At 50.7% G+C, this 27716-nt stretch overlaps 15 protein-coding genes across 15 annotated transcripts; 10 read left to right on the forward strand and 5 right to left on the reverse strand.

Moving 5' to 3' along the window:
• Window positions 1-369: 369 nt before the first annotated feature.
• On the forward strand, window positions 370-1873 carry BDV14DRAFT_197048 (uncharacterized protein; the record flags this gene model as incomplete). The annotated part of the gene is made up of 4 exons (XM_073772588.1): window positions 370-534; window positions 585-748; window positions 818-1651; window positions 1708-1873. The coding sequence occupies 4 exons, from the start codon at window positions 370-372 to the stop codon at window positions 1871-1873; spliced, it is 1329 nt and encodes a 442-aa protein (XP_073631230.1).
• Window positions 1874-2191: 318 nt separating this feature from the next.
• BDV14DRAFT_167638 (cysteine-rich PDZ-binding protein) lies at window positions 2192-3116 on the forward strand. Its single transcript, XM_073767721.1, has 3 exons — window positions 2192-2609; window positions 2722-2845; window positions 2909-3116. Exons 1-3 carry the CDS (start codon window positions 2406-2408, stop codon window positions 2992-2994), a joined length of 414 nt encoding a protein of 137 aa, XP_073631231.1. The 5' UTR covers window positions 2192-2405; the 3' UTR covers window positions 2995-3116.
• Window positions 3117-3306: 190 nt separating this feature from the next.
• BDV14DRAFT_187772 (ribonuclease H-like domain-containing protein) lies at window positions 3307-6685 on the reverse strand (the record flags this gene model as incomplete). Its single annotated transcript, XM_073770990.1, has 7 exons — window positions 3307-3609; window positions 3667-4337; window positions 4894-5295; window positions 5343-5982; window positions 6028-6254; window positions 6300-6392; window positions 6451-6685. The coding sequence occupies 7 exons, from the start codon at window positions 6683-6685 to the stop codon at window positions 3307-3309; spliced, it is 2571 nt and encodes an 856-aa protein (XP_073631232.1).
• Window positions 6686-7118: 433 nt separating this feature from the next.
• On the forward strand, window positions 7119-8807 carry pex26. Its single transcript, XM_073767722.1, has 2 exons — window positions 7119-7701; window positions 7756-8807. The coding sequence occupies exons 1-2, from the start codon at window positions 7277-7279 to the stop codon at window positions 8618-8620; spliced, it is 1290 nt and encodes a 429-aa protein (XP_073631233.1). The 5' UTR covers window positions 7119-7276; the 3' UTR covers window positions 8621-8807.
• On the reverse strand, window positions 8794-10351 carry BDV14DRAFT_167646 (uncharacterized protein). The gene is made up of 2 exons (XM_073767723.1): window positions 9474-10351; window positions 8794-9418 (listed from the first exon to the last, which is right to left on the reverse strand). Exons 1-2 carry the CDS (start codon window positions 10193-10195, stop codon window positions 8875-8877), a joined length of 1266 nt encoding a protein of 421 aa, XP_073631234.1. The 5' UTR covers window positions 10196-10351; the 3' UTR covers window positions 8794-8874.
• A 1342-nt stretch (window positions 10352-11693) lies between these two features.
• BDV14DRAFT_152146 (putative succinate:fumarate antiporter (Acr1)) lies at window positions 11694-13137 on the forward strand. The gene is made up of 4 exons (XM_073766580.1): window positions 11694-11941; window positions 11997-12094; window positions 12147-12345; window positions 12422-13137. The coding sequence occupies exons 1-4, from the start codon at window positions 11884-11886 to the stop codon at window positions 13033-13035; spliced, it is 969 nt and encodes a 322-aa protein (XP_073631235.1). The 5' UTR covers window positions 11694-11883; the 3' UTR covers window positions 13036-13137.
• Window positions 13138-13761: 624 nt separating this feature from the next.
• Window positions 13762-14668, forward strand: BDV14DRAFT_187776 (uncharacterized protein; the record flags this gene model as incomplete). Its single annotated transcript, XM_073770991.1, has 3 exons — window positions 13762-14197; window positions 14322-14445; window positions 14497-14668. 3 exons carry the CDS (start codon window positions 13762-13764, stop codon window positions 14666-14668), a joined length of 732 nt encoding a protein of 243 aa, XP_073631236.1.
• BDV14DRAFT_152192 (ankyrin repeat-containing domain protein) lies at window positions 14564-16063 on the reverse strand. The gene is made up of 2 exons (XM_073766581.1): window positions 15870-16063; window positions 14564-15794 (listed from the first exon to the last, which is right to left on the reverse strand). The coding sequence occupies exons 1-2, from the start codon at window positions 15952-15954 to the stop codon at window positions 14866-14868; spliced, it is 1014 nt and encodes a 337-aa protein (XP_073631237.1). The 5' UTR covers window positions 15955-16063; the 3' UTR covers window positions 14564-14865.
• A 166-nt stretch (window positions 16064-16229) lies between these two features.
• Window positions 16230-17583, forward strand: BDV14DRAFT_152210 (twinfilin). The gene is made up of 4 exons (XM_073766583.1): window positions 16230-16308; window positions 16437-17059; window positions 17122-17373; window positions 17429-17583. Exons 1-4 carry the CDS (start codon window positions 16290-16292, stop codon window positions 17543-17545), a joined length of 1011 nt encoding a protein of 336 aa, XP_073631238.1. The 5' UTR covers window positions 16230-16289; the 3' UTR covers window positions 17546-17583.
• BDV14DRAFT_167657 (PHF5 family protein) lies at window positions 17078-18393 on the reverse strand. Its single transcript, XM_073767724.1, has one exon. The coding sequence runs from the start codon at window positions 18141-18143 to the stop codon at window positions 17817-17819; it is 327 nt and encodes a 108-aa protein (XP_073631239.1). The 5' UTR covers window positions 18144-18393; the 3' UTR covers window positions 17078-17816.
• Window positions 18361-19941, forward strand: BDV14DRAFT_152200 (pinin/SDK/memA/ protein conserved region-domain-containing protein). Its single transcript, XM_073766582.1, has 4 exons — window positions 18361-18611; window positions 18672-19134; window positions 19194-19262; window positions 19314-19941. Exons 1-4 carry the CDS (start codon window positions 18601-18603, stop codon window positions 19716-19718), a joined length of 948 nt encoding a protein of 315 aa, XP_073631240.1. The 5' UTR covers window positions 18361-18600; the 3' UTR covers window positions 19719-19941.
• On the forward strand, window positions 19838-21658 carry BDV14DRAFT_152229 (alpha/beta fold hydrolase). The gene is made up of 6 exons (XM_073766585.1): window positions 19838-20257; window positions 20403-20455; window positions 20514-20621; window positions 20686-21126; window positions 21204-21255; window positions 21308-21658. Exons 1-6 carry the CDS (start codon window positions 20164-20166, stop codon window positions 21586-21588), a joined length of 1029 nt encoding a protein of 342 aa, XP_073631241.1. The 5' UTR covers window positions 19838-20163; the 3' UTR covers window positions 21589-21658.
• On the reverse strand, window positions 21627-23577 carry BDV14DRAFT_152223 (uncharacterized protein). The gene is made up of 5 exons (XM_073766584.1): window positions 22971-23577; window positions 22774-22921; window positions 22654-22726; window positions 22478-22602; window positions 21627-22431 (listed from the first exon to the last, which is right to left on the reverse strand). Exons 1-5 carry the CDS (start codon window positions 23158-23160, stop codon window positions 21729-21731), a joined length of 1239 nt encoding a protein of 412 aa, XP_073631242.1. The 5' UTR covers window positions 23161-23577; the 3' UTR covers window positions 21627-21728.
• A 425-nt stretch (window positions 23578-24002) lies between these two features.
• Window positions 24003-24594, forward strand: BDV14DRAFT_197062 (60S ribosomal protein eL43; the record flags this gene model as incomplete). The annotated part of the gene is made up of 4 exons (XM_073772589.1): window positions 24003-24021; window positions 24100-24130; window positions 24271-24435; window positions 24531-24594. The coding sequence occupies 4 exons, from the start codon at window positions 24003-24005 to the stop codon at window positions 24592-24594; spliced, it is 279 nt and encodes a 92-aa protein (XP_073631243.1).
• A 790-nt stretch (window positions 24595-25384) lies between these two features.
• On the forward strand, window positions 25385-27670 carry BDV14DRAFT_167667 (putative PHD and RING finger domain protein). Its single transcript, XM_073767725.1, has 2 exons — window positions 25385-25768; window positions 25842-27670. Exons 1-2 carry the CDS (start codon window positions 25477-25479, stop codon window positions 27407-27409), a joined length of 1860 nt encoding a protein of 619 aa, XP_073631244.1. The 5' UTR covers window positions 25385-25476; the 3' UTR covers window positions 27410-27670.
• The last annotated feature ends 46 nt before the right edge of the window (window positions 27671-27716 follow it).

Raw genomic sequence — 27716 nt, forward strand, 5'->3', positions numbered from 1 at the left:
CTCGGAAGAGGGACAAAGGACACCCAGCAAGGTTATGGAGCGACGGGCGATTGGAAACGAAGGCACCCAAGAGACAGAAGCGGACATCGCGGCTTTTAAGCTGCAAAGGCATGCAGAGTTAGACATGCTGGCCAAATGTCTTTGCGTACGAGCAAGAGAGTTCCAAGTATAGATTTCAGTCATTGAGAATACCGCGCGCGTACAGCAATGCATGTGTTGAAATCCTAGCAGACCCGAAAGAGATGACAAGCTGAATTGACTGACAGAGAAGCAATTGTTCCTCTGCGGTGGCTACTCGAAACACGCTTGGATGAGTTCCTGGCCTCAAGGCAATTTGGCGGGGAAGGCCTCGGTTGTTTTAGAGGCATAATGCTAAGCGCCCGCCCGGGCCAGGCCAGGTTCTCGTCTATAATCATAGTAAATCGATTGAGACACAAGTTTCGTTGCAAAGCTTCTCTAGCCGGTTTACATAAGGCGGCGCAGGCCTCGGACACAAAGTCGCAACCCCTCGCCCACTCACCCTCAATCACCATGGTATGCCTCCACCACTTGTCCCAAGTCCCAATGACTGACAGTATAACCAGGACAAGCCAACCCTGGAAAGTCTGCCTATCGAGCTGCAGGTCCAGATTCTCATCCACTTGCCTGATACACAGTCCCTCCACTCAATAGCGTCATCTTCAACCGCTCTTTACCAGGCCTACATCCTCGCTCGGAAGGATGCTCTACCCCGTATTCTCCATACGCAGTAAGACGGGCTAGTGGAAATCCACGAAGCCCTTGCTGCTGTCCGCTCAAAACATTTGCACGCTATTAGATCCGCGGATCGCGAGAAGGTCATTGCGCTGTTGGACGACTGGCGCCGTAGCAATGAGATACGGCGTCTGGGGAAACGTTCTAGCGTAACACAGACATATCCTGACCAGCCAGTCGACCTTAACGAGACACAAGCTCTGTTAAAGCTTCACAAAGTAGCGGTTTGGCTGCTTGATGATTATTGCCAAACCGCACGCTGTCCCTTCTGGATGGATCCAGACGTTTGGCGCACTCAGGTGCTTTCGCTAAAGCTCTCGAAGTTAGAGAAGCAACGTTGCTTTCGGACAATTTACAGGCTGCAAACCTTCAGCAACCTTTTTGGGCAAATCAAGCATCCTGTTGACGACATGGAGCACATAAGGCCCATATATTGGAGTTATAAGTTATTAGAAGACTCCGAAATATGGAGACTTTTCTTCGGACCTTTGTCTCCATGGGAATGCGATGAGTTTGCCTGTCTATGGAAACACTTTCTTGGAAGACTTGAGTTAACGATGAAAGAGATCCGTGACAATTTGAAGAGTTACGGTCCGATGAACAACGGAAAGTTGCCAGAAGCTTTAAGCGCTACTCTTCTCCGAAGCAGCACAATTCTTGATATCGATGACCTGAATTATGATGAAGAAATTGGAGAGGGCATGGTCTCTTTTGGTCCGACTTTTCTCTACAGGTTCCTGCGCGAAAAAGACTTCATGACTCGGCGAAATACAGTATTTGCGAATCGATTTAATAGTAACCCGTGGTATCCTGCCCACATTTCATATGATGTCTCACGAGTGCTTCCGTTGCTTTCGCCATCAGATCGTTTCTATTTAGGAACTGACGTTATTGCATTGTATGAACTGCTCAAGACATTGCCAGACATAGAACGACCCAATTGGCCTGGACAAGGGCACATCTCGAGCAGATGGACGAAAACGAGCCACTCTACGAGGACTTTTATGATACGTTTAGTCCCAATTTTCGACGGACCGATTGGGCGTACGCCATTTGGGATGCCGAGAGGCTGTTGGAATGGGAGGGAAACTGGGGTGCACCACTATGGGATTTCAACTAATTACAGCTACAGCTACCGAAAGCGTTCTTCTCGTGGATGTGTGTTCATCTTTTTTTTTTTGTATTGCATCTAGCACCTTCGCAACCTGGTTTGATTGCCGTTGTGCCTAGTTTTAGTCTTCTGTGCTTGATACCCCCTTCTCAATCCGCAATCTCTCAAGCCTCCTATCAGGTATAGGTCTTCCGAAAAATCCGTATGGATTATACTTGCCCCGTCCCGAGCCAGAAAATAGACCGAAAAGCCGAAGAAACAGCCACCTCTTGAGTGATCTATACAGCGCACAGACCATATCAGCCACAACCACGGCTGTGCAAGATCTCAGTTGTGGCGCAGCCCCGCTCACCAACCCACCCAGTGCCAACCATGACATCCATCCTCACCCTAAGCAATCCATCCAGCAACAACAGCACTCAAGGCATATCAAACAATCTGTATTGGACGACTCAACTCCCTCTCTTACTTCTATCTATATACCACCCCAACAGGATCCCATCAAACTCTCAAGAGAAATAAAGAGCAAAAAAAACACAAAATGGTCTGCGCCAAATGCCAAAAGAAGCTCAAATCCACTGAACTAGCCACCCCCGGCGTGAAACGGAAGTCCGAGATGTACTATGGCTCGCCCTCGACGACGAGCGGGTCGGGTGGTGGCAGTAGTATAGGGAGCGCTAGTAAAGCTGGCGCTGGGACTGGGGTTGGGTCGAAGGCTACCTTGGGGACGACGGGGGTTTCGAAGGTATGTTATGTTCTTACTTCCTTAGCTTATCTGGATGTGGATAGACTGAGCTGCGCAGAGGTGGACAAGGGTGGTGATTGATTTGATTTGAATGCATGCTAACAATACGTAGAACAAACTCCTCAGCTCAAAAGCCAAAAACCCCTACGCGGCGTATAGTTCGTCTTGTGACTCTTGCAAGACGAAGACTGAGGCTGGACGGAAGTTTTGTCAGCGGTGTGCTTATCAGCGGAATGGTATGCGCATCTTCAAGGTCCAGATTATCTCTTTTTTATAGCTCTAATTCTGACGGTCTACAGCGTGTCCGATGTGCGGGAAGAGTTTGGCTGCGAAGGCAGGGAAGGATCAGCCTGTTGTGCAGGGGCAGAAGTTTAACTTGAAGTGATTTTTAGGCGTCATTTATTGGTCGATGGGTGATGGGTGATGGGTGAAAGGTTATGTCGTGTATGGGTTGGCGAGGCGTTTGGGTTATTTTTGGGTTTATTGAAGCGTTCGGATAGTGTATATTGTATGAAATAGTAAATATTGATGAGCTAGTTATACAAGACATGATGAACTCGAAATATATGCAAATCTAGGTCACAGATTATCCTACAGCCTCCAGAGTCCAGACGTCTAATAGGCGTCTTCGCTCCGATCCAATCCACCCCATCGCCCCTTGCACGCTCAAAAAGAGAAAACACCGAAAAGATACCGATTACCGCTCGGCAAGCATGTTCTTGATGCTAGCGTAGTATTGCGGCAGGACGTACTTGGGGATCTCCTCCTTGGCGAGCCACTTGAAGTCCTTGAGGTTTTGCACATTGGCAGAAAGATCCGCCTGGCCGGCCATGATGCGTCCTTTCATGAAGAAGGTCTTCTCACCGGCAAGTATGATGCCGGTTGTCTCGTCGGTCTTGGGCTTGACGTTCTTGTAGGAGTAGTGGCCGACGGGGTGGTATCCGACCATGAAGGTGTTCATGTCCACGCCGACGGATTGTTCGAGGGTGCGTTCAGCGGCCTAAGTCATAATGTTAGTGGGATCCACGAGAGAAGATAGCAGAGAGAAGAAACATACAACTCGAAGCGTCTCCTCACCAGCAACAGGCGAGCTAGGGAGCTTCCAGTATCCATCCTTAGACTGAACGAGGAGGTAAAGAGTCCTCTGAAGAGCCCGATCAAGACTCTTGTGGTCACCCTTCTTGTCCGCCTCCGTTACCCTGGGGTTCGGCCGCGGAATCTCTTCCTTCTTGCTGGTATCTTGCGACGTGTTGTTTGCTGTGCTTTCGGCATCCGAAATCAGCGCCTCAACCATGTGCTCTGGTTCCGACTCCTTCGCGCCAACGAGGAGCTCGTCGTTCCATCCCTCCTTGGAGTACGCATTGTATTTGCCAATGTCACGCGCAACCGTTGTACGCTCCTTGACCTTCTTCTTCCAGTCCTCGTCCAGAGGCGTTCCCTTCTTGAAGTAAAAGTATTTTGTGAATGGGAGCACCAGTCGCTCGTTCAGACGCTTCTGGTAGAAGTAGAACGCTTTCTCGAAGTCCGTAAGGTCGCGTGTGATCACGGGCGGTCGGGACAGGAGCACGCCTGCTTTGATGGTGTAGGTGGGATTTACGACAGGGGATGTAGATGCGTTTGTAGAAGAGGGTTTAGGAGAGAGAGGTGTCGCGGCGGAGGCATAGTTGCGGCGGACAAGTGTGTCTTGACAGCTTCTGCAGACTCGCTGTTGTTCGGCGATTGAAGGCCCTGCAATAGTCAGCAATTGAGAGAACCCAGCGTCAACTGATGTCAAAGATACTTACGCAGTAATGAGGCTATGCGCCTGGCGCCATTGGATCCTGAAGACATCTCCGTGTGGTGGCAGCGTGGTCGTCAACAGGGTCACTGCGATCGGTCTATGCAAAGAAAAGTTGGCGGTCACCTGTTTTGCTCCGGGCCTGGCTCCTGGCGTTCCAGAAACAGCTTAGCCCTCCACGTGACTCTCAGGTCCCGACTTTTTATTTCTTCCGTTCTGCTGCGGCTCTCCGATTTCTTCTTTTCTTTTCTCTCTACAGCACCATCCTTATCGTCACTGCGTTTAGCTTCTTCTACAACCAGTTGATCATTATTTGCGGTGCTCAGAGAGAGTGTTGGCAGCCTTTTTTCGCTAGCGGTACCTTCTTGATCTAAGGTGTACGGTTAGATAGACGCTGCGCACATCCCGCTTGTCGCTTAAGATTTTTGACGGTCATTGAGCGCCTGTAGAGACCTTCGATTGCTACGTGAGAGCTAAGATACTTTGTCTATCTTCAGCCGATGTGACATATCCTCTCCTTCGTTCCGAAGACGCGTAGCTTATTGCCGTAAACCTTCCAGAACTGAAAATTTGGTCGTGGAATCAGATTCCCTCTTCTGGCCTGCCGACTTTCCTCAGCACGACTGTGTTCGCCCAGAACCTCCTCACTGCCTTCGCTCTCATTGTCCTCAACTAGGCTGAATAGGCTTTCGTCTGCGTTTTCAATTTGAAGCTGTGCGAACCGGTCATTGAGGTCGCTCTGTGCTGATGCCGGTGTGGTTAGTACTGTGTCGCCAGATTCAAACACCTGATTGCCACTACCGAGCTGCGCGGAGAGCTTGAGGAATACTTGAGCAGTGAGTAGACTGTCATAACCTGCTTCATGTGCGGTCTTCTCTACTTCGTATCGAGTGAAGTGATGGTGTAGACCTATATAAGTCAGCTGTGTTGCCGGCCAGGTCTGAGCTACTACTCACTTATTTCAGGCTTTGGTAGACGCATCAACTTGTCGTTGAGTTCCTGCAAAGAGGATGTCGGGTTCATTGACCCACAGTCATGTGTAGCGAGGTATTTTGTGTCTATCAGGACCGGAAAGTGTTCGTGCACCATAGATTCGAAGTCCTCTACTCGCTCCGGCAACGGCCCGAAAAAGCATCGAAAGAAGTATACCAAATCCGTGAAGAGATTGTGGCCAACCAACACAGGTCTTTGTGTTTTCAAGCGCTTCTTGAAGTCGTCAACGAATTCGTTCAGCGACGCTCCTTGTTCCCTGGGTGCCTGGTTGGCTCTGAATCCGGGGAAGTAGTTCGGACTGAGGTTGGTCAGATCGCCTCCAGCAAGAGCCTCGGCCACCCATCTGAAGCCTGTTTCTTTCAAGGTCAGCTCTCTTATCCTTTGGACTCGTTTCTCTCGAACAGCGTTCTCGCGCTCTTCGTCGTAGTCGAGAATCTGAACAAATGCGGGTCGGCCGACGGTGACAAAGTCGGGATATTCCACTTCAACAAGCTGGTGGACCAATCTCTTCTGGAACCTGTTCAGCTCTGTGGGCATTCCCTTGAGTTTTTGCTTCTTGATTTCACCGGTTGGCGGCGGGATGTTGAGCCAGCCATCGCGCTTCTATAATTGATTAGACCAGTCGCAAAAGAAGGGTAGGTAAAATACATCACGAAGCTCGAGCCATTTATCGATCTGGTTTCGGACCGTTTCAAGGAAGGCTAGGGACTCGTGATCGGTCTCCTTGACATCCAACGAAGATTGCGCTGCACCAGGTGTACCTCTTTCGATGGCCTTCGTAAGGGCTTGTGCTTCCTCTTCTCTCGAAACGTATGTAACGCCCAATCTGTATAAGGAGTCCACGTTGAATTTATTTTCTAAGAGGAATTCGATTGCTGTACGAGAGTCAGTCACGGAACGCGATAGTCAGGTTTACATACCGCTACTCTGGAACGACCAATCCCTCTCAACCTCAAGCTTGCGTTCGATGATCGGGCTTAGGTACATATTGTACGGCTTCAGAGTATACTTCGCTATAAAGGATTCAGTACTTTGTTTTGGTGTGAAAGCAGTACGCATTGTTGGTCTGACCTGCCTCGGCATCCTCATGGCAGAAGGTCAGGCCGACCTGGAGTATTGTGTACTTGGCAGCGGATTCCTTCACCTCCTCGTATCGTTTCTGGAGACTTTGTGGCGGACCGCTTCTTCCCCTAAAGGCTGTCGCAATGCCTGAGAACTCAAGATCGATAGCGACGAAGGCAGAGGAAGCGAGATCATCTAGCATTCTAGCTAGGTGGTAAGGGAATGTCTGTGCAGTAACATCCATGCTGGCTATGTAGAATAGAAATAGATAGTTGGAACTGAGAGTAGAAGTACTCAAGAGAAATATATTGATTTATTCAAGAGCGATAGTTGATAAGTCCAAGAAAAGTGAAGAGTTAGGCGGGGCATCTATACAGGCGTCAAGTGAGAGTGCAGTGATATAGTCAGGTAATCTAAGCACAAGTATCTCACTTATTGGGAACTGGTAAGTCATTCAGAGAATATTCTCGACAATTCAATCTCCTTCACTTGGAATCAAGGATACTTCTGAGCATCGCTCTTCTAGAGACAGCGGTTGTTAAAGACTGATGCCAAGACTGCAGCAAACAAGGCCAAGGAAGTCCCGTGACATCAACCCCAGATGAGCCGAGGAACTTGTCGCAGCCAACGGGAGGCGCCGCTCGGTCTGACGCTCTCGGCCTTCTCCAGTGCCGCAGCTGCAACTCAAGTTACCTTGCTCAACTACTAGCTTTCATCCTTTCAATTGCTTTGGACTGTTACTTTCAGCTACCTCGACTTTATTGCCTGGATAACTCCCACCCTTTGCGATCGCATCGCATTCCGATCTCCCCACTTCCGTATCTCGGCGGTGAACATGGCCGACGATGCCTCCTCCATGTCGGCGTCCGCGTCCTCCCTGCCACCTTCGAAACTTTGTTCAAAGACCTACAAAAAAGCTTCACAGCTCTTCTTAACTCGCCGACTAGAAGAAGCCCTCGTTTCGCTAGAGCCTGTGATTTCAGCGAGCAGCAGCAATGATGAGCAGGAAGTCAACGGGGCCCCGGTGGCACCAATTGCTACAGTTCCTGCCACCTGGCGCATCAAGATTTGGAATCTATACATTACACTCCTGAGTGCTATCATTGATCTGGGTCCTGAAGAAGGAAAGATGGCAATTGGACAGAAGGAGTGGAAAGATATCTCAACGCAGGTTCGCGATGGAAGCATCTGGGAGAAGGTCGTGCAGATCGGCTACCAAGGGCGAGAGGGATCAGTAGACGCGGAAGTCGTATACAACCTGTGAGTTACATACTTTGAGTTACCTCTTACTCTTACTAACTTGCTGTCTGCTAGGGGCACTCTTCTCCTCAACCAATCCCCTTCACAAACCATCAACCAGCAACGGCTCGAAGCCTACCTCTCCTCTTACGGACAACCAAACCTCGATATTGAAGAACACTTGAACTCACCTCAGCGACAGCACTTCAGATCAAACGGCGGCACAGATACACCAAAAGACCTTGCGGCGCGAGTCCGGCTCATCGAGCTCTTCACGCTCCACGTCCTCCCACGGAATGAAGAGTGGGACTATGCGACTCAATTCATAGAAATGAGCGAGGTACTCGACGAAGAACGTAAGGAAGTCTTCTTTCAGACGCTGGACGGACTCAAAGAAGAAAAGGAGCAAGGCAAGCTACGTGCTGCGGCCTTACAACGTGAGAAGGATGCGGAGTTAGAGCGACAAATACAAGAAGCAGAACGCCAGAAGGCGGAGGAGGCCGCAGCCGCAGAAAGAGCTTCTCAATCGAAAGGTCACAAGCGCAGCGGCAGTGAGGTGGACTACGGGATTGAGAAAACCAATCCCAATGGAAGCCTCAGAGGCAAGAAGGGCGACAAGACCGGTAGCGGCAAGTCTGGGTCATCGCGGACGGCCCTTTCACCTCCCAATTCGAAGAACCTCAAGAAGCCTGAAAAACCTGAGACGCGAGCGCGACAATCAAAGGCACTTGTAACAGTACTGCGAAACCTGGCGCAGTACCTGGGCAAGTCTATATCCAACAACCCTCTGTCCTTCCTTCGGTCGATACTGTTTGTTTTGGGCCTTATTTTTGCCCTCAACAGACCAAACGTCCGCGAACGCATTCGGAGGATAGTTGGATCCAGCTGGCAAAAGGTCCGCGGAACTGTCGGGATGGGGGTGAAGGTGAGCTATATATGATGTATTTTTCTCGTCTGTCTTTTTTATACTTCATTCTGCTCGCCTGGGCGGGTTTTTCCTTGCTCCTAGACAGGCCTGTTATGCATATATCCAACCAGACTTTGTTCTATCCATGTTTCTTCTCTTTGTACATCTAAACACGCATCTGCGAACGACACCGGAAATGAAATGATGAACTGCTTTTGGGTATCTATTATTAAACAAGTCTCTCTAAGCTCTCATGATCGTGTCACGTGTCAAAACACCGGGAAGCTTCAGGAAGTCGACTTCACGCTAGACTTGTTCACCCCCGTTCCTTTTACCTCATCTCTTACTTCTGACATCGAAGTAGACCGCGGTTCATCTGATTCTTCCGCTACTTCTTCTTCACCTCCAGACTCACACTCATCAATTCTCTCCCTCTCGAGCCTTCGTTTCCACCACCGAAATGCATGGACGAAGAAGTGAGCCACGAACATCTGCTCCGTCGTATAAAGCAAGACAGGCACAGACGTTTTCGCAACGATGAACAGATCGACTGATGTCCACATCGCGTATAGCAATGGGATACCGAGAGCTGTGCTCTTTGCAGGCCCGCAGAAACATACGGCGATTGTCTCGTCAGGTGGCATTGGCCTTGCAAGTTGCCATCGGCCAAACTTTGTCCGGGTACAAAGCCACTGGGGTGGTCGGGAGATCGAGAAGCATACTATCGTGAGGAAAATGTAGAGGGCGATGTTGAAGAGTACGACGAAAATAACGCTCTCAGTTGAGAGGTCTTCGAGGGCTCCCGTAGCAAAGGCGGAGGAGAATGTTGCCCTGTTGGATGTCAGTAATCTACTGCATCATTATTGCCCGACTCTCAGGAACTTACCAGATCATAAGAAGCAGGCAAGCGGACCCCAGCTTCGCGATCTTGAACTTCTGGATGATATGACTCGTCTGCTCAGGCCATATAAATCTCACCACTTGTCCAACTGCCAACGGCAACAACACGGCTAATCCCAACTGCTTGAAAACATCGCGATACATAGCCGTGAGATCTGAATTCTGGTCCCTCCATACATCGAACTCTTCTGTTGGCGGCAACAGTGTTATCGTCCACCCAGCCGTCACAAAGGGACCCAGAACATTGGCGATAAGCACCTCCATCAAAGCAGCCGCATCATCACCCCCCGCAGACCTCGTCATGACCACATTTGAGGCGATCGTCGTCGGAATACAAGCGGTGAAAATGTACCCCGCCAGCACGGCCCGATCAATACGCCCATTTTTATCCCCAGCAAGAACGGCATGGACAATAGCCAGAACGACTGTAGGGACGAACAAAAAGTTGGTAATCTGAACCAGGGCATGGAGTCGCCAGTTGAAGAGCTGTCGAACGAGCTTCTCCTGCGGTATGCTGAGGCCCGAAATCAAGAATACGATCGCAACGGCGCCGTACAAAATGCTATATTCCGAGCGAATTATGCCGCCATGCTTAGCGACATTGGGGAATAAGTAACCCAGCAGGCAGGCGAGCCCGATGCCGATGATGAGCCATTGGTGGAGGATGAATAGGGCGATACGTTTCCATGTCGATATCGGGGTGCTCATGGCGCAGAAACCAGATATTGCCTAGTCATTCAAGCAAGGATTCTTCGCTGTCTCTCAGATAGTCCTTTCTATCATTTTATGGAACATGGGGTTGAGTTTGAGTTGAGATATAAGATCGGCGAAAACGCCGATAGGGACAAAGACGATAAATGCTGATAGGGAGAATGATTCACCGGTAAGCGTATCGTGGAGTTCCAGGCCCAGCACGCGATCAAATCATCGAAAAGCATTATTACTCTCAATCTCTTCGTCAACCATGATGTTCATGTCGCAAGCATACTATTCTCCCGTTTTCTTATAGTCACGCTCTCTTGCAAGCATGGAGTGGTTGACAGATCACCGCGTCCAACAAGATGTCAAGGCACAACAAGAAAGTCAAGGCACAACAAGAAACGGGCCCATGGCTTGAGCTTCGATCGGATAGCCCTTCCGTCTTTCTGTAGCTGGGCTCTGCCTCGCTGTCAAGTTCACTTACTGCCGAGCTGCGACCGATATACTCTGCGATAAGATCGATGTTAAGCTTATCGGTCGGTTGTACGGACTCTTGGCGCCTGAGGCATCATATCGTGGAAAAGGTCTGGATAAAACATAAACCGACCAGGCGTAGTGCATCGCATTTGCTCCGCATAGCCAAACTATCTAAGTATCAGAAGCAGTTAGTCTGATGACCTTTTGAGGCTGCAAGGCACGTTTTGACTGTTATACAGTGTGGCTCTTGCAGTGGCTACCGTCGGCATTCCCCAGAGCGGAATTACCTCGGCATGGGTTCGCCAACGTCATTCTTCCTGGGGTCCGGATTCTCCCGCCATCACGCTCCATTCATCCCTCGAATTGACAGCCAAAGCTGAGGAAAGATGCGGAATCACAAGCTAGCTGCTAGCAAGCTGTCACGAAGTTCTTATACTTCTCAGCTGCGATAGAAGACTGTCAGCCCTTTCACATGCAGATGCAGCCGCTCTCAACTTAAGTTCGACTCGCACTGGTTCATGAGATCATGTACCCTAAACCGGAAGCCAATACTATGGGGGAGGCGACCTCTAATCCGCCGGGCCTGTCGGTATTCTGGGGCCGAGTATAGTGGTGATGATGAGGACGACAGCAGGGTTCGCAGAGTCCCCCCTCACGAAATGTCTACTCCGCACCAACCCAAAATTTCTCGTAGACGAGTATTACCGGACTCATTCACACACATATAAGGAGATATCTCGGTCTTCCAGAGCTGGATCTCAATGGCGCACCCCTTCCGCTCGTCCATCTAGGTCTCCGCTTCCCCGTTCCACCTCCGCGCTGTGCACTACCGCAGCCTAGAAACGCAGCACCAAAAACTGGCAGAGACAAAACCCGTTCACTGGAACCGAGCCCCCGGGCAATGATCGCCTTATCCGAAGCTCTGACTCCCAATTTCCTTTAACGGTTGTCCCTCACTGCAGAGCTTCGTTTGTTCCTCGGTCCAACCGAGGGTACTTATACTTCCGTAACTCTCCGCCCTATACCTGGGGAAATTTCACCTTGTGAACGTCCGATATCGTCGCTGTCCTTATTGTCCTCGTGACGCCTTCAATCTTTTTCCTTTCTTTGGTTGCTCTTTTCTTTCCTTCCTCTTTTATTTGAATTGAGAAGCTGCGGTGCGCTTGTCGAGCTACCTCGTCCCCTGCGTTAGATTTCAGAACTATACATACTACGTCACAATGTCCGCTAAAGGAGGCAATGGCAAGAAGCCGGCCTCGCCGGCCGTCAACTTGATTGGTAGGGCACCTCGCAGCTCCTGAGGTTGTATAGGACCTATAATAACTTCGCGCAGCTGGTGGTGGTGCCGGTATGATGGAGGCTCTAGTGTGCCACCCCCTCGACACAATCAAAGTTCGCATGCAGCTTTCGCGACGGGCGACAGCGCCAGGTGTAAGTCTTTCAAGTTAACAGCCACTTGGTCATAGCTAATATGCATATGCAGGCGAAACCGCGCGGCTTCGTGAGGACTGGTGTCGAGATCGTCAAGAAGGAAACCGCCCTCGGTCTATACAAGGGTCTCGGAGCTGTGCTCGGCGGTATCATCCCTAAGATGGCCATCCGATTCACCTCCTACGAATCATACAAGCAGATGCTCGCGGACAAGAACACCGGTGCTGTCACCAGCAAAGCTACATTCCTCGGTACGCCCTCAACCAACCCATCCCAATCCCATCTCATTCCAGCAAAGGCCGAATGCTAACGGACTGAACCAAACAGCCGGTCTAGCCGCAGGCGTAACAGAAGCCGTGGCCGTCGTAAACCCAATGGAAGTCGTCAAAATCCGCCTCCAAGCCCAACACCACTCCCTCGCCGACCCCCTCGACACACCCAAATACCGCTCCGCCCCGCACGCCCTCTTCACCGTGATAAAGGAGGAAGGATTCAGCACCCTCTACCGCGGTGTCTCCCTGACCGCATTGCGCCAGGGAACAAACCAAGCCGCCAACTTCACGGCTTACACGGAACTCAAGGCCTTCCTGCAACGCGCGCAGCCGGAGTACAGTAATACGCAGCTTCCGTCCTACCAGACCACTGTTATTGGATTGATCTCTGGTGCTGTCGGTCCGTTCTCGAATGCACCTATCGATACCATCAAGACGAGATTGCAGAAGACGCGCGCTGAGCCGGGACAATCGGCTGTGAGCAGGATTATGGTTATCGCGAAGGACATGTTCAAGCAGGAGGGTACAAGAGCGTTCTACAAGGGTATCACGCCGCGTGTGATGAGAGTTGCGCCTGGACAAGCCGTGACGTTTACAGTGTATGAGTACCTGAAGGGCAAGTTGGAGAACTCGAGGTGGGCTTTTGTCGGGGGGAAGTATGCTGAATAAGTTGTTTCAGTTCGCTGGGGGAGAAGGGGAGTGATGGGGAGAGGAGATGAAATGGTTGGAAAAGCGGATTCCAATTGATAGATACCATGGGCATCATGAGTGGCGTTGTCTATTTCCTTTTTTTTCGCACTATAGTTCGAATATATTGTCAATACTGTATTTGGGTTTCTCGTATCTTGTTGTCTGTCCAGCCTCGAATTTAGATTAGGGCTCACGGCATGAGCTCTGGCTGCAATGGTATACTATACATACTACTTTTAGCCTCCTGCTCAGTTCCACTTTTCGAACACATCCATAACGGACACTCGATTCCTAATCATTAATTACTCATTATCATCTTCTGAACGATTGTACCAAGCACGTACCCATTGTATAGAACAGCAAGTCTTGGCGCTTATGCTTATGCTTACGCTGCCACACAGCGTTGCTTACGCTTAGCTAACCCAATACCTATGCCCTAAAAGGCACGAATTTCGCGCCATGTGGGTTCTCTTATACTCCTAGTTCTATTGTAGCTAGTCTCTGAGTTGCGAGGAATAAGCGTGGTGCCTTGAGGATATAGTAGAGCATGTATAGCAGATAATAAAGGGTAAGAAAGGGTGTAAGCGGGTTGAGTATAAATGGTCTGGTCTCAGAGTAGGTAAAGGGATAATATACAGATTCTAAGCATCTATCAATCTATACATTTGAGTCCCAATAAAGAGAAGAAAGAAAAATATAGTCAAAATGTCACCGACAATCGTCCTCATCACCGGCGCGAACCGCGGTATTGGCCGTGGCATTCTCAAGCTCTACCTCGCGAAACCAAATCACCTCGTTATCGCCGCGAATCGAGACCCGAATCATCCAACATCAAAGGAGCTGTTCACCCTCCCAACTGCAGAGGGCACGAGTGTGAAAGTGGTGAAGCTAGACCAGACCTCGCCCACCGATGCTGCGGAGGCAGCCCAGACGCTGAAGAAGGAAGGAGTCGACCATATCGATATATACATCGCCAATGCCGCTATTGCGTATGCGTTTCCTACTCTCGAGGAAGTGAAGGTTGAGGATATGAGGGCGCATTTTGAGACCAATGTTGTTGGGTTCATAAGGGTTTATCAGGCGCTCTTGCCTTTGCTCGAGGCCTCGTCCAATAGTCCCAAGCTGGTGACCATTGGGTCGAGTGCGGCGTTTTTGACGGTGAGTTTGATTATATTTCCTGTCCTCTTGTTGGTGTTCTCCAGCTAACATGAGCTAGTGAGTGGACTCTCTCTCTCTTTTTAGATCAAACTGAACATTGTACTAAGAAAACAGGAATATGATCCCCTCTCCAAACGCTGCATACGGGCCTACGAAGCTTGTGCAGCATTGGTATACGAAGAAGGTTGCCGATACTGAGCCGTGGCTCATAGCCTTCCCAGTCGATCCTGGGTAGGTCCGGTAAAACTCTTTCCAGTGTTGGACGCAGCTAACCAGGCGCAGATTCGTCCAAAGTGACTTGGGCAACAACGCCGCCAATTTGCTGGGGCTAGAGAAGGCGACCACCACTGTTGATGACAGTACGCAAGGCCTGGTTGCGGTGATTGATGCGTCGACCAAGGAAACGCACTCCGGGAGATTGTGGAAGTGGACTGGAGAGGAGGAGCCGTGGTAGAGTTGAGAAGTCAAGTTCTCTGTCCGCCAGCAGTGACAGTCGCGGCTACTGAAGGCCGTTTCGGGACAATATACACCGTTGTGTTGGCGTTTTGTTCGATTTCGGCTGTACTCGCGATCGGCAAAGACTCAACAGTCACCCCCAGTCCACCTCTTCTCGTTATCACAGTCACTACCTTAAACTTCCTCCTAGCATAATTAATCAGGTAATTGGGTCAAATCGAATGGGACAATTCCTTTCGTCAGCCAGCACTTCCTTGCTTTTTTGTTCATGTCTGCTCCCCATTGGATTAGCAAGAGGACGCCCTCTTCAAATCCCCTCTCGACCGCCAAATGAAGCGGATTCCAGCCATGGCCATCATAGGCATTTATGTCGCATGAGTCTCGCTCATTTTGTGACCAATGTTCAAGTAGCACCCGCAGTACTTCTAGCCGCTGGTATTGTGACACCCAGTGTAACACTGTCCGTCGGTCGTTGTCCAGATGGGAGACGCGAGAACCATGGCTTAGCAGTAGCCGCACCGCGGAAGTATGCCCTCCAATCGCTGCGTAGAATAGAGGGGTTCGTCCATCACTGTCGCTACTATTGGGATCCATGCTCCCTTGCTGTAGAAACACCTGGAGGATCCGCTCGTGGCCTTTTTGAGCTGCTATATGCATAGTACTGAGCCATTCTTTGCCCTTCTCAGTGTTGGTGGATCCGTTCGCGGCGTTCATGGCCGTTGTCCCGGAGACATCGCGAGAAGGGTTGTAATCGAGGTCTTGGAGTTGGCTCTCACGTTCAGCATGGGATGAAGTTCCAGGCGCTAACCCCGGGGAAGTCACAAAACCGGAACGAGAGGCTTGCCTCGAGCGTACGGAGGTCATGTAATAGGAGAACAGCTGTGCGTCCAGCGCCGGGTCAAGGTTATAATTGTTGAAGAAGTTGTCCATCGTCTCTTGGTCCAAAGCAAACTGACCGTGGTCTGAAGTTGTCGGTACATGTCCCGGAGAGAAAGCGTCAGGTAATGCAAAATCAAGAGGTTTCTCCGTCGATATCACATTATGATTGTTGTGATTCGTATGGTCAGCCGTTCGTTCAAAGCGGCTGAAGGAACGCTCAGCACTTCGTTCGAGTTGCTTCTTCTCTACATTGCAGCAAGCGTTAGCACCAGGAAATACCAAGCAGCCAAGTTTATTCATCATTATCCATGATCACTCACGACGAAACTTGCGCTGGGCAATGCGGTTCTGCAGTCGGCGACGCTCCGTGGGGTCAGCCGGCAGCTGCAGGGGCTCTGACTCCATGCCTCCTCTCCGTTTAAGGTTTTGCCTGGTTGAACTGCTTGTCAAGCTGATCCAGAAAGCAGTCGGCTTGTTCCGTCCGCAGTGGCATCATCTACTGAGGCCGTCAGGGTCTTGTGAATGGGAAGATTACTGTTCCTTCTCTAGTAAGCCTCGGCCTAAAATGCATAAAGCGGCACCGGGTCGATCCCGATACGGACTCCCCATCTCAGCCCCGGCGCCGGCCCCGCCAACACACCGCTTCTGCCTCCTCCCCAAGGACAACAATCACTTCCTACAGGTCATATCTCTCATTGTTACCGTTTGAGAAGGTGAGGCTGCAGCCCAAGGCACCCACCATGCAGTCCGGAATCTCAGGTTCGTCCCCGTCACACCCTGCCCTGCCCTGCCCTATTGCGGCCTCGAGCCCCGCTCCGTTTCCAACAACAGCACGGGCACGGATAATATAAAGGAGAACATCAACTAACTTTATATACAATATACAGTCTCGCAAGAGCTCCAGAATGCCTTTGCGCAATTCACATCAGACACCTCCGCCTTCTGTCTCCCCGTGACAATCACCGGCGAAAGCCTCACGCCAAAATCCACGATCCCCTTCTCCGGCGGCGGCAACTCGTTCTACCCCTCTCTCTCACAATTGTCCTCTGTCCTCGAGCCCAAGACGCCCATCTACCTCCTTCTCCGACAGAATGGGTCCCTCGTTGCCCTAACTTATATCCCCTCAAACGCCGGCGTGCGGGCAAAGACACTCTTCGCTTCTACGCGGGCTACACTTGTTCGAGAACTCGGGAGCGAGAAGTTCGCGGAGACTATCTTCGCGACGGATGAGGATGAGGTTGTTGGTGAGAAGGCGTGGCGGGAACGTGAAGCGGAGAAGAATGGGACCAGCGCTGGGTATAGGCGCGAGGATCTGATGGGTGAGAAGGAGAGGGAACTTGAGGCTGTCAGGAGAGCGGAGGAGGGGGCTAGGAGTGGGACGCCTGGACGGGACATTGGGATTGGAGGGACTTTCAACCGCGGGCCATCTCGGATGCGCATTGAGATGCAGGTTAATGAGGAGGCTAAGGGGGCTTTACAAGGGTTGCAGCAGGGTGGACTGGTACAAATTGTGAGTACACAGATGAGTCTGGATGGTTTAATTGTGAAGAGGCTAATATTTCTGGTCTAAAGGCTATTGACGTCCCGACGGAAACACTCAAGCTTGCTAGCTCTGAGTCGGGGGTTGACGCCAATTCCGTTCAGAACCAAATCTCCTCAACCTCGCCGAGATACTCCTTCTATCATTACCCCAGTTCCGATGCTGTCATCTTTATCTATACTTGCCCGTCAGGCTCGTCGATCAAGGAGCGGATGCTGTACGCTAGCTCCCGGATGTATGCGCTGTCTGTGGCTGAAGAACAGGGTCTGAAGGTCTCAAAGAAGGTACGGCGGCTCAAGTATGACTGACTGTTTGGGATTATGCTGACAGAAACGGTAGATCGAGGCCGGTACACCGGACGAAGTGACAGGCGAACGACTTCACGAGGAAGTCAACCCGCCACAGAACGAAGGTATCAATCGAGGATTCGCTAGGCCCAGACGGCCCGGCCGGTAAATATTCGACCACCACTTTAGGAAGTATTTGTCGAGTGATTTCGGGTGCCGAGCCCGGTCGCAGAAGAGCCATGCATTATATCTCGTTCTCGTAGCCAAGACCATTTCTCATCCCAGCAATCGTGTAACATAACCGCAACCAGCACAGCCAACCTCGTAGGACAAAAGACAAGCCAGCTCGCCGTAAAGCCGCACCCATAGGCCAGGGCCAATTCCAGTCCCAGCCTGCCGAACAACACGACAAAAACAAAACAGGGCGTTCCCCGCCCTGATCAATGATTCCGAAAACTCTTCTTCTGGTAAAACAAATCCGTCCGCGAACTTCCCAAATTGATAATCTTCGGACACCCATCCCGGTCCTTTTCTAACCGCGTGCACTCAAAGCAGTAGAACGCATCACTGATCCCCTCGCCACCGCACACGATGCACTTGTTCTGGTAGTTGCCGAAGGAGCACTCGTCGCAGATGCGGACGAGGGTTGTGGGGCGCACGTAGGAGTCGCAGACGGGACACTTTCCGTCGCATTTGTCGCACAGACGGCCGATGGAGATGCCTGGTTGCTTGCGGCACATGACGAGGTCGGGGTGGTGGCGCGACATTTTGGAGGTGCAGAGTAGACGAAGGTCAACGTAGAGGTAGAGATGGAGGCGTAAAAACGGTGGTGGATAAAGACTTTGTGGATGTCGAATGTGATAAAGGACGTTCTTAAGCTTCGCAAGCGCTTGTATTATAAATCGCCCAAGTATCAAGCTAGAAGTCACCGACCGAAGCTTGTGGAAAGCGGCGTAGGAGGAAGATGGAGGTCAGGACAGGAACCGGGGCTCGCCTTTTTCTGCCGCTCCGAGGGCGAGGCGGCGGAGGAGACTGGCTCTTTGCGGCTCTATCGCGACGACAACTCCCTCGAATTGACTCGGCTGGATTATTCATTCTTACGCTGTTTATAACACAGGGTTGCTAGACGCTATTTTACTCTTTGAACCGGTGTCTTACTAGTCCGGCAACTATCTTCATTGCGGCCTCGAACACGGCTCCGTTTGGACCAAGCTAGCACTCGACATGGCTGACGGGTTTGCGATTCCTCTCTAGCTCTAACACTCATTCACAGTTGCTAATTAAGTTTCATACAGAACATTAGCTTCAGCGGTAATCGTCCCCGATCAAGACCCCCTTCCATCCTCACCAGAATCAACACGAAAACGCCGCCAATCGTCAACAGACCTAGACGCAGACTTCAAGCGGCGGCGCCTGAGCACCCACAGTCAGAACAACGAGCAAGACCCCGCACCTTCAACCCGCAGACAATCATCGCCTAAACAAGAAGAAACATCCAAAGGACAGGACAACACAGAGCGGCGACGTAACCGGCGCGACGAAGAACGAAAGCGCGGGCAACGACTATTCGGTTCTTTACTGGGAACACTTTCGCAGAGCTCGACTTCAGCAGCGCAAAGACGGCGCGCGGATATTGAGCGGAAGCAGCAGGATAAGCTCAAGTTGCAGGATGAGGAATATGGGGAGTTGAAGAAGAAGAAAAGAGAGGAGAGGATGGCGCAGAGGAAGAAGGAGCAAAGGGTTTTTGAGAGGGAGATGGTGGGTTCAATCTTACTGCTATGAATGCGTGGAGGATGGATATGCTAACAATGTCCCAGATGGAAACGCGACATGAAAATCTACTGGCTATGGCTCATTTCTTGAAGACGAAATCGGAGCCTGTATTGGTATGTTCATCCATTGATCCTGCACAACACATTCACCTGACGGACTTATAGTACTATAAGCCATGGGAGCTTCGACACGGAGATAAGGAGATTATCGAAGACCAAATACGAAAGGCTGAAGCTACAATAGCACGAGAAGTTGAGGAGTTCGAAGCGCGCAGTTCGCATCAAAAGACTCAAGGGGAACAACCTGAAGCTGAGAAGGAGCAGCAGCCCGAAGAGAAAACAGAACAACCAGCGCCTACTGACGAGGGTCCGGATAATCAACCCAGCGAGCAGAAGGATACAGCACAAACTGAGCCTGACCACGACAAGGCCTCAGAAGAACCGAAACCTAATAGCGCTCCGGTGGTTGAAGCTGCACCAGCAGCCAACTCGAACCAAGACGACCATCACGGAGCCGAAGACGATGGAGGAGAGGTGGTTGAAGACAACGAGGATACGGTGATATACTAGGTGTAAGCATCAATGGCCATATACTTCAAGTTAGAGAGGTCAAAATATCCAAAAGTGGTGTTGAAGAAGTGTACGATTAGAATGAAGTTGGAATGATGGAGACTCGACGGCCCGAGGTAACTCGGCCTACCAGCTAGTTACAGCTTGCATATCAAAACCTACCAAACCGAGCTCGAACTTGCTGATCTAGCATCAATTTGCTCAGGAAGCTTCAAACAAGCTGTTCGAAATAATAAGTAATTTTCATGCGTCATCTCTCATCTTTCCCCGCTATTTGACTGGAAAATCGTCGATTTCACGTGATAAAACTGAGAGGGGCCAGCTCTTGGTACTTTCAGGCCTCCAGCACCAAGACCTTGAGAACTACATCTATCTATTCCCATTATCGCTTGTTCAAGCTCCCATAGCTGTGTCCCGGTGCCTCAGTCATTATCAACCCAAGTTTATGTCTATTGCAACCATGCCTGTTGACAAGATCAGCGTATCGGGGGATCCTCGGGTTGAGCACCGCTCGGCCTTCGTGAATGGGAAGACATACGGTACGTACTTCAAAACTCTCTTCAATTGATGAACCGTTAGTAATAGATCTCTCTGGGTATAACCATTTGAGACAATCCCATTTATTATCCGTTGAAATCGCCGTTTTGTAGGAATTGAGTTAACCAGCTGACTATATATATCTAGGCTACCTATATAGCGAGCCCTCAGGGGGCAAGTATAAAGGCACCGTAGTCCTAGTAAGTTCTGATCTCCCGAACTCCCAACATACAGAAGAAGAGAAACTCACGTAAACAGCTTCATGGCTTCCCCGATCTCTCAATGGGGTGGCGGTACCAAATCCCCCTATTCACGCAGAAAGGATACCGCGTCGTTGCGCCAGACTGTCTCGGATACGGAAGGACGGTAGGTCTAATCCAAATCCAAACAACATCTCCAGTACTTAAAAGCCCCAACTGACAAGCTCCAGGACGCCCCTGCTGAAGTAGCCCCCTACTCACACAAATCCTGCGCAGCAGACATAAAGTCCCTCTGCGAATCTCTCAACGCACCAAAAATCATACTAGGAGGCCACGACTGGGGCGCATTCCTCGCCTACCGTGTCGCACTATGGCACCCCGAGCTCGTCTCGCACCTATTCACAGTCTGTGTGCCGTACGCTTCACCACAGAAGCAGTATTACTCGATCGAAGACATGGTGTCGACTATAACGCCGCACTTTGCATACCAGTTGCATTTCATTAGCGGTGAGATTGAAAAGAAGGTTAATCGGCGGGAAGAGATAAGGCAGTTTTTAATCGCGCTTTATGGTGGACGGACGAGGGAGAAGGAGTTTGCGTTTGATGTGCATAAGGGGGTTGATTTGGGGTTGATGATGAGGATTAAGCCGAGTTGGCTTTTGAGTGAGGAGGTTTGTATTTGTCCTGGCTTCGGTTTACTTACATGTACTTTGTGGGATGGGTTGCTGATGAGTTCGTTCATTTGCAGGAACTGGACTATTATACCTGGGAATTCACCCGTCATGGTCTTCATGGTCCCCGTACGTTTAGCCCACACAAAGCTCCCCCCCTGACACCAACTAATATCAATAGTGAACTGGTACCGCACCCGCAAAGTAAACTACGACGACGAACTGTCCCTCCGCAGCAGCAAGCTCAAAATGCCCGTTCTATTCATCAAAGCGCTCAAAGATGCTGCGCTTCCGCCGCACCTGGGCAAGAGCATGAGCAAGTACATCCCGCACTTGAAGACGGACGAGGTGGATGCGTCGCATTGGGCATTATGGGAGAAGCCAGAAGAGGTCAATAAGATGTTGGGGAAATGGGTTGAGGAGGTTGTTGAGGGGGGTGGGGAGAAGAAGGCGAAGTTGTGATTGTTTGAGGGTTTGTTCAATCTTGTTGTATGTAGTATGTAGGATGTAGGATGTTTATATTAGCTAATTAATTAAATTTGCAGACCGTGTTCTGGCTTGCTTTGTATGAGATAAGAAGGCGAACAAGAACCGGTAAGAGGCTAGTTGTCCAGGACCTGCGTTTCAATGTGACATCCGACCTTCTCAAGTCGATCAAGGTACTCCTGGCCCAAGACAGCAGGAGTAACGATACCACATCTTGAAACCTTCTTTATCTTCTCTTCGTTCTCCAAAATTGTCATAGCACCCTCAGCCATCAGAACACCCGTAAGGTAATACATTGACCCCTCAAACTTCAGTTTACCGAACACTCGCTTCGAGGTCCTTTGATCGGGGATTGCAACAGCGCGATACTCGCACCGGTCATGACGACCGCTGTCGTTCGTCGGTCCGCTTCCAGGTGCATAGATGATCTTCTTCGCGAGCCAGCGGACTGGAGGCAGGACGAGCAGGGCCGTGCCGATGAGGAAGGCGTAGTGGAAGAGAATACCAACGAAGGTGTTGCGGACGTGGAAGAACTGGCGGAAGTAGAATCTGGGTCCGTAGAACTCTGGCATTAGGGTGCTACTGCGGTGAACGATGGTTTGATCGCAGAAATCGGTGGGGGATTTGGTGAGGGTGCCTAGGTCACTGATGGCTCGGACACCGAGAACTCGGGCCATGATTGAATCTGATGGGACCTCTTTTGGTGCTGGGCCAGCGGCGAGGGAGAACGGCTTCGTAGATTCCATGAGGTAAGAGGCGGAAAAGTTCTCGATGCAAGCTAGGATAGTGGACAGCGTACCTCCGCTCGCACCGGAGGATCTATTCTGTTAGAAAGACATTTCTGGATTGGAAGGCTGCAGCATACTTAAGTTCATGAATTGCGCTGGTGATCTCTTTTGTCTGGCAGGAAAGTTTTCCTCGGACTTCTTTCACAAGAGCCCAGGCGAGCATATCTGCAGGGGCACTTTCAATGCCAACGCAGTGGATAATCTGGGGTTTGGTCAGCAGATTTCCAGGTATGGGTATCGGGAAGAAACGTACAATAGCGCCATTGGACTTGGCGGTCTCATGATACTCGTCAATGGTCTGCTTGACCCATGGAGTTTCTCCAGTGCTGCTATAGTTAGTCGCTGCCCAAATCAAGGTCTTTTGACGACGTACGCATCAACATAGTGAGTGCCAGCATTAGCACAAGCCTCAACCACGGGCGTCGAGTAAATATGGTAAGGGCCAACGCAGTTGATCAGCACCTTCGTCCTTCCAGCAAGATGACGCAGCTCCTCTTTGTTGAGCTGGACGGAAAGAATCTCTACAGAGCTATTAGTGCTGATCAATAAACACCATACGTGTCTCAGTACCTGGCTCTACCCGGTCCGGATTGATCTCCCTCAGATCCTGAGCGATGCCCTCGATCTTCTGCGGCGAGCGGCCTGCGAGAGCCCATTTCAAGTTCGTAGGAAGATTCTTAACAATATGTTGAGCGCAATATTTCCCTGTATAGCCGGTGGGTCCAAGGACCACAAGGTCGAATTCTCTGCTGGACTGCATATTCACAGAGGTTGTCTGAAGCTCGCGAAAAGGAGCTGGGAAACAGCGGTAAATAATGCGATTGTGGTACCAGGGGTAGCACCAAGCTGGAAACTATATCTATGTAGGACAATGACTCAAATGCGATGATCCAACAAAGTTTATAGCATTGATGGGTGTCTAATATAAAGCTCGAGTGTCCAGGTACTGTACAAAGAGGAGAACTGGCAACCGCGGCCCAGCGACGTCATTTGACTCTGGAGCCGCCAGTGGGAAGGCTTGATCCGAGGCATCTGTCAACATGCTGTTGATCGTCTTAAAACCAAGAGGATTTCAGGGCTGTTTTTCGAAAGAATATACAGAAGAAGAACTTGGATTCTTATAGAGATTAGTTTACTTGAACAATGTAGTAGCAGTCAGCACTAACAGTGAACACTCTTAGTGCTTGGTCCAATTCAGCTTGACAAGATCCAGTGTGAAGACAAACAGAACAAACCTAGCTTTTCTTTTTTGTGCCGTCTGGGACCGCCTTCTGCTTTTGACACCAATCGGTCTCCCATAGGTACTCGATGTTGAGCACACATTGTCACAGAAATTCCTAGAGTTATTGATCAAGCTTCCTGGCTATAAAGAAGCTAGGGGTAAATCAGTTTGCTCATTTATTTGTTGCAATTTCCTATTCCAATGTAGAGATTCAACAGGTATACATCGTCATTGACGTGTTGCTGCCATATCACGTGGGCGCCAAGACCGAGCCCTAAGCGAGTCGCACCCACAACTGGCCCTCCTTGTTGAAAGCCTCAGTCTTGATTTTGAACTTCCGCACTGTTTCCATCTTCGACCAACAGCCGCACACAGACAAGATGACGAAGCGCACTAAGAGTGAGTATAGCCATGTTAACTCAAGATACTCTTGAAGCAAGAAAGAAAATAAAAATTAGAGGCTAACTTTGTTTTCAGAGGTCGGTATCACCGGTAAATATGGTACCAGGTATGCTTTAGCCAGATTCCCTCCCACATCATCCGATTGAACTTGTTCGCGGTTTCCGTTCACGACACGACGAAATTCGAGGAGTCAACGATCGAAAATGCGAGCATTTGGGCATCTTTCTAATCGGTGATCGATAATAGATACGGTGCTTCCCTGCGTAAGCAGGTGAAGAAGATGGAAGTCTCCCAGCACGCCCGCTATATCTGCACCTTCTGCGGAAAGAACACCGTCAAGCGCCAGGCTGTTGGTATCTGGGAGTGCAAGGGTTGCAAGAAGACTATTGCCGGTGGTGCCTACACCGTCTCGTAAGTCGACCGAACACACCTCGACTATCCGCCCGACATCTCTCGCACGCCCATCGCTCGCAGCGAATACATTACTAACATTCGATTCTCTTCAGTACCCCCGCCGCCGCTGCTACCCGCTCCACCATCCGCCGTCTCAGAGAAATCGCGGAGGTCTAAATGTGATGATGGGTTTCCTTTCTGTTACGGTTAAATAAAAATGAAGACAAATACAAGAACTGGATTGTCATGAACGATTCCTCGTCCACGGACCTCTCCTTTGGTGCTTCTAGCGTCGTTTCTCCATCGAGTACAATATCCCTTAGGCATGAATACCATCGATGATTCCAGATACCTTTAAAGTTCAAACTACGCCGATCTTTCGTCGGATAAACCACAAATTTTATCGTTCATATGGCCCTGTTTAGGTGCTGCCTGCGAGGCTCCCATGATGATCGACCGGTCTTCTGACGGTGACGCTCTGGCGGCATGTGAGGACCGGGCGCGAGTGCACTGGAACCTTGGAAGCCCTGCAGTATTCACCCTGCGATGAGCGATGAGTGACCAATAATTTGAAACAAGTTATCCAGGTTGCGTCCTTTTTCTCGTCCACAATAGTTTAATGTATTAACTTACCATTATTAACGGTACGCTGACTCGATATGATGCCTTAGATCTGGCACATCCTCAAGACGATACTTCACTACAAAGGAGGGTCAACCTTTTCGAGCGCACTGCAGGAACATCAACTCCACCTCGAATAAGGCACAAGGGCAAGACACAAGCGCATGCCCATCATTGCGCTGGCCAACAGGGTGGAATCGGAGGGCGCTGATTCGCCTTGCGTGGGGACGGTCACGTTGGAGGCTAGACCGGTTTGCGTTAGACCGATTGCTGACCTTCAAAAGACAGCGCCGGTTTCCCCCCACTTGGTTTACTCCCTCTCTCTCTTCTCCCCTTCTCTTCTTCATCCTCTCTCCTACTCCCATTCTCTCTCGATAGCTGTCTTCATGCCTTCTCTCAGCTCCTCTACTCACAGCTCTATCACATCCCCATCCGTTAATGTCCGACACTTGTATTGTGTGCTTAGGAGACCTTGGCGAAAGCGCCAGCGATCCTCTTGCCGTCGCCGCCCCGGTGCCAAGACCTGACCTTGATCCCCATGGCAAGGCACCTGAAACTTCGACCATCCCCGATAACGTCGATGGCAATGAGGATAGCTATATCGCCCAGCTGCTCCCGTGCGGCCATATCTTGCACAACAACTGCTTGAAGCCCTGGGTCGAACGGGCCAATAGTTGTCCGATATGTCGCCGTACATTCAATGTAGTGGAGCTGAGTGACCGACTCGGAGGTATGTCAACCCCTTGCAGTAGCTTCATATCTCTGCCATATCAGTGACGGATACTAATTCCAAGTTACTCCAGGCCCCGTATTCTCGTCCTACCCCGTGGAAGACCGAGTACAAGTGGCAGACGTCGACCCGTCAATGGTTGTCGAGTATGTCGACGATGATCTTGCCGCATTCCAACCGTGCCCTGTCTGTGGGGACGCCGAAAATGAGGAGCTCCTCCTCCTCTGTGACGGCTGTGATGTCCCTACACACACCTACTGCGTTGGACTTGATGAGGTGCCGTCAGGACCTTGGTACTGCTCTCGATGTGAGACCCAGCGTCCCATCGGACTGTCTTCTGATGCGGTTGATAGACCGTCACTGGCCCAGAACCAACGACGTCACCGTACTCGAGCCCAGCAGCGCAGAGTCCAAAGCAGGAACCAAATCAACTCCCTACATTGGGCGCGTGTTTGGCAGTCTGTATGGGACCACCTCAACATCGACCTGGACTTTCCCTTCGATGATGATCGAGCTATCGAGCGTGCTCTTCAGCAGCAACGTCGGGAAGAAGCCAACCAACGAGAGTTTCGCACATGGCAACGCCGCTTCGAGGTCGCTGAGCGACAAGGAGGAGGCAGCCGGTTCAGAGACAGTGCTGCTTTGTTTGACATCGAGGCACCAAGGCCATCGCGCCCTCGAGCACCGAGGCAGCCAACACCCGAGCCAGAGTCATTAGAGGAAATGAGGGCCTGGAATGCCTTTGAGCGTGCCCGTGAGATCGAGAACAATCCAAGCGCAGCAAGGAAACGCAAAGAGCCCACTTTATCCCCTTCGCCGGAACCGGCCGAGCCCGCACGCAAGCTGAAGCGACCTCGTACCCGTCGAGCCCAAGATCTTGCGGCTATAGCCGTGCAGAATGGCGAATCCTCGAGGTCTGCTGGCGCTCAGGCATCTGCTCGCATCAACGCTGAGAACACGAGCGAGCCAAGCTTTCTTTCATCGCTATTGAAAGAAGTCGAAGATGCATCAACACCGCCAAGCGTGACCTCTTACGGTCCCTCGGCCCAGGCCATGACCGAACATAGCACCCCGGGGCCTTCGTCTCCTTCCATCTCGCCCGTACCCTCCAATCAGTCGTCTCCGCGGTTGTCGTCTGCGACTCCACCTCCGCAATTCGGGAGCAGACCGATATCGCCAGTACAACTCTCTCCACCTAACGAGCCATCGTCTCCACCCTTCTCCCCAGAGGTCTCACCTGCCAGTTCCCAGAAGGAAAGCAAGGAAGAGACGACGCCGACGCGCTCTCCTCGACTCCGACGGATTCCCCGTGCAGCGTATCTCGCTCGAGCAGCGCGGTCCAATGAGAACTCACCAACCCGTCCTGCTCTATCCCTGACCGTCAAGTCCGACATCCAGAAACTCGTCGGAACCGCTTTGAAACCGTACTATCGATCAAAAACTGTTTCTCGGGAAGAGTATACCGACATCAACAGAAGCATCTCTCGAAAGCTGTACGAAAGTGTTTTGGGACTGGATTCCCTAGACATCGCCATGAAAGCACGCATGGAGGCCACAGCCAAGGAGGAGGTACAGAACGCCGTTGACGCTCTCAAGCAGAGTAGAGGCAAAGTTACCGGCTCTTCCGATGACAGTTCATGAAGTTAATGTTTTCTGAATTCAAGCATTTACCGGCGCTCAATGTACAGCGATTTTGATTTCTCTTGCTTTTTTGTAACATCTGGGCAGGCGAAGCATATCTTTAGCGCGAGTGCAGATTGTATCCTATAGCCTTTCTTACTGCTTAAATATTTATCCAGGGGTCATGCCATATCTATTGACCTTAGCTAGACACCTCATACCGTCATATCTGAAAGATAATTTAAATCAATACAGAGTCTAGAACCTAGACCTTTCTCCATGACGGGGCGTGCCTGCCCTTGACACCCGCCGCTGCGGTCTCCGCCTA

This window comes from Aspergillus stella-maris (genome assembly GCF_047715825.1).
Source record: "Aspergillus stella-maris strain CBS 113639 unplaced genomic scaffold BDV14scaffold_9, whole genome shotgun sequence".
NCBI lineage: Eukaryota > Fungi > Ascomycota > Eurotiomycetes > Eurotiales > Aspergillaceae > Aspergillus > Aspergillus stella-maris.

Excerpts from the sequence above, each read along its gene's own strand:
- BDV14DRAFT_167638 (XM_073767721.1), top strand. The coding sequence starts at position 2,406 with ATGGTCTGCGCCAAATGCCAAAAGAAGCTCAAATCCACTGAACTAGCC. Across the intron at positions 2,610-2,721 it reads GGACGACGGGGGTTTCGAAG|AACAAACTCCTCAGCTCAAA; the intron begins GTATGTTATGTT and ends AACAATACGTAG. Across the intron at positions 2,846-2,908 it reads GTGTGCTTATCAGCGGAATG|CGTGTCCGATGTGCGGGAAG; the intron begins GTATGCGCATCT and ends GACGGTCTACAG.
- pex26 (XM_073767722.1), top strand. The coding sequence starts at position 7,277 with ATGGCCGACGATGCCTCCTCCATGTCGGCGTCCGCGTCCTCCCTGCCA. Across the intron at positions 7,702-7,755 it reads GCGGAAGTCGTATACAACCT|GGGCACTCTTCTCCTCAACC; the intron begins GTGAGTTACATA and ends GCTGTCTGCTAG.
- BDV14DRAFT_167646 (XM_073767723.1), bottom strand. The coding sequence starts at position 10,195 with ATGAGCACCCCGATATCGACATGGAAACGTATCGCCCTATTCATCCTC. Across the intron at positions 9,419-9,473 it reads TGCCTGCTTCTTATGATCTG|GGCAACATTCTCCTCCGCCT; the intron begins GTAAGTTCCTGA and ends GACATCCAACAG.
- BDV14DRAFT_152146 (XM_073766580.1), top strand. The coding sequence starts at position 11,884 with ATGTCCGCTAAAGGAGGCAATGGCAAGAAGCCGGCCTCGCCGGCCGTC. Across the intron at positions 11,942-11,996 it reads GCCGGCCGTCAACTTGATTG|CTGGTGGTGGTGCCGGTATG; the intron begins GTAGGGCACCTC and ends AACTTCGCGCAG. Across the intron at positions 12,346-12,421 it reads CAGCAAAGCTACATTCCTCG|CCGGTCTAGCCGCAGGCGTA; the intron begins GTACGCCCTCAA and ends TGAACCAAACAG.
- BDV14DRAFT_152192 (XM_073766581.1), bottom strand. The coding sequence starts at position 15,954 with ATGGAGTCAGAGCCCCTGCAGCTGCCGGCTGACCCCACGGAGCGTCGC. Across the intron at positions 15,795-15,869 it reads TGCCCAGCGCAAGTTTCGTC|AGAAGAAGCAACTCGAACGA; the intron begins GTGAGTGATCAT and ends GCTGCAATGTAG.
- BDV14DRAFT_152210 (XM_073766583.1), top strand. Across the intron at positions 17,060-17,121 it reads AGGGTGGACTGGTACAAATT|GCTATTGACGTCCCGACGGA; the intron begins GTGAGTACACAG and ends TCTGGTCTAAAG. Across the intron at positions 17,374-17,428 it reads GTCTGAAGGTCTCAAAGAAG|ATCGAGGCCGGTACACCGGA; the intron begins GTACGGCGGCTC and ends CAGAAACGGTAG.
- BDV14DRAFT_167657 (XM_073767724.1), bottom strand. The coding sequence starts at position 18,143 with ATGTCGCGCCACCACCCCGACCTCGTCATGTGCCGCAAGCAACCAGGC.
- BDV14DRAFT_152200 (XM_073766582.1), top strand. Across the intron at positions 19,135-19,193 it reads GGGTTTTTGAGAGGGAGATG|ATGGAAACGCGACATGAAAA; the intron begins GTGGGTTCAATC and ends ACAATGTCCCAG. Across the intron at positions 19,263-19,313 it reads CGAAATCGGAGCCTGTATTG|TACTATAAGCCATGGGAGCT; the intron begins GTATGTTCATCC and ends ACGGACTTATAG.
- BDV14DRAFT_152229 (XM_073766585.1), top strand. The coding sequence starts at position 20,164 with ATGTCTATTGCAACCATGCCTGTTGACAAGATCAGCGTATCGGGGGAT. Across the intron at positions 20,456-20,513 it reads ATAAAGGCACCGTAGTCCTA|CTTCATGGCTTCCCCGATCT; the intron begins GTAAGTTCTGAT and ends TCACGTAAACAG. Across the intron at positions 21,256-21,307 it reads TCATGGTCTTCATGGTCCCC|TGAACTGGTACCGCACCCGC; the intron begins GTACGTTTAGCC and ends TAATATCAATAG.
- BDV14DRAFT_152223 (XM_073766584.1), bottom strand. The coding sequence starts at position 23,160 with ATGCAGTCCAGCAGAGAATTCGACCTTGTGGTCCTTGGACCCACCGGC. Across the intron at positions 22,922-22,970 it reads TCCGGACCGGGTAGAGCCAG|AGATTCTTTCCGTCCAGCTC; the intron begins GTACTGAGACAC and ends ATAGCTCTGTAG. Across the intron at positions 22,603-22,653 it reads CCAAGTCCAATGGCGCTATT|ATTATCCACTGCGTTGGCAT; the intron begins GTACGTTTCTTC and ends ACCAAACCCCAG.
- BDV14DRAFT_167667 (XM_073767725.1), top strand. The coding sequence starts at position 25,477 with ATGTCCGACACTTGTATTGTGTGCTTAGGAGACCTTGGCGAAAGCGCC. Across the intron at positions 25,769-25,841 it reads GCTGAGTGACCGACTCGGAG|GCCCCGTATTCTCGTCCTAC; the intron begins GTATGTCAACCC and ends AAGTTACTCCAG.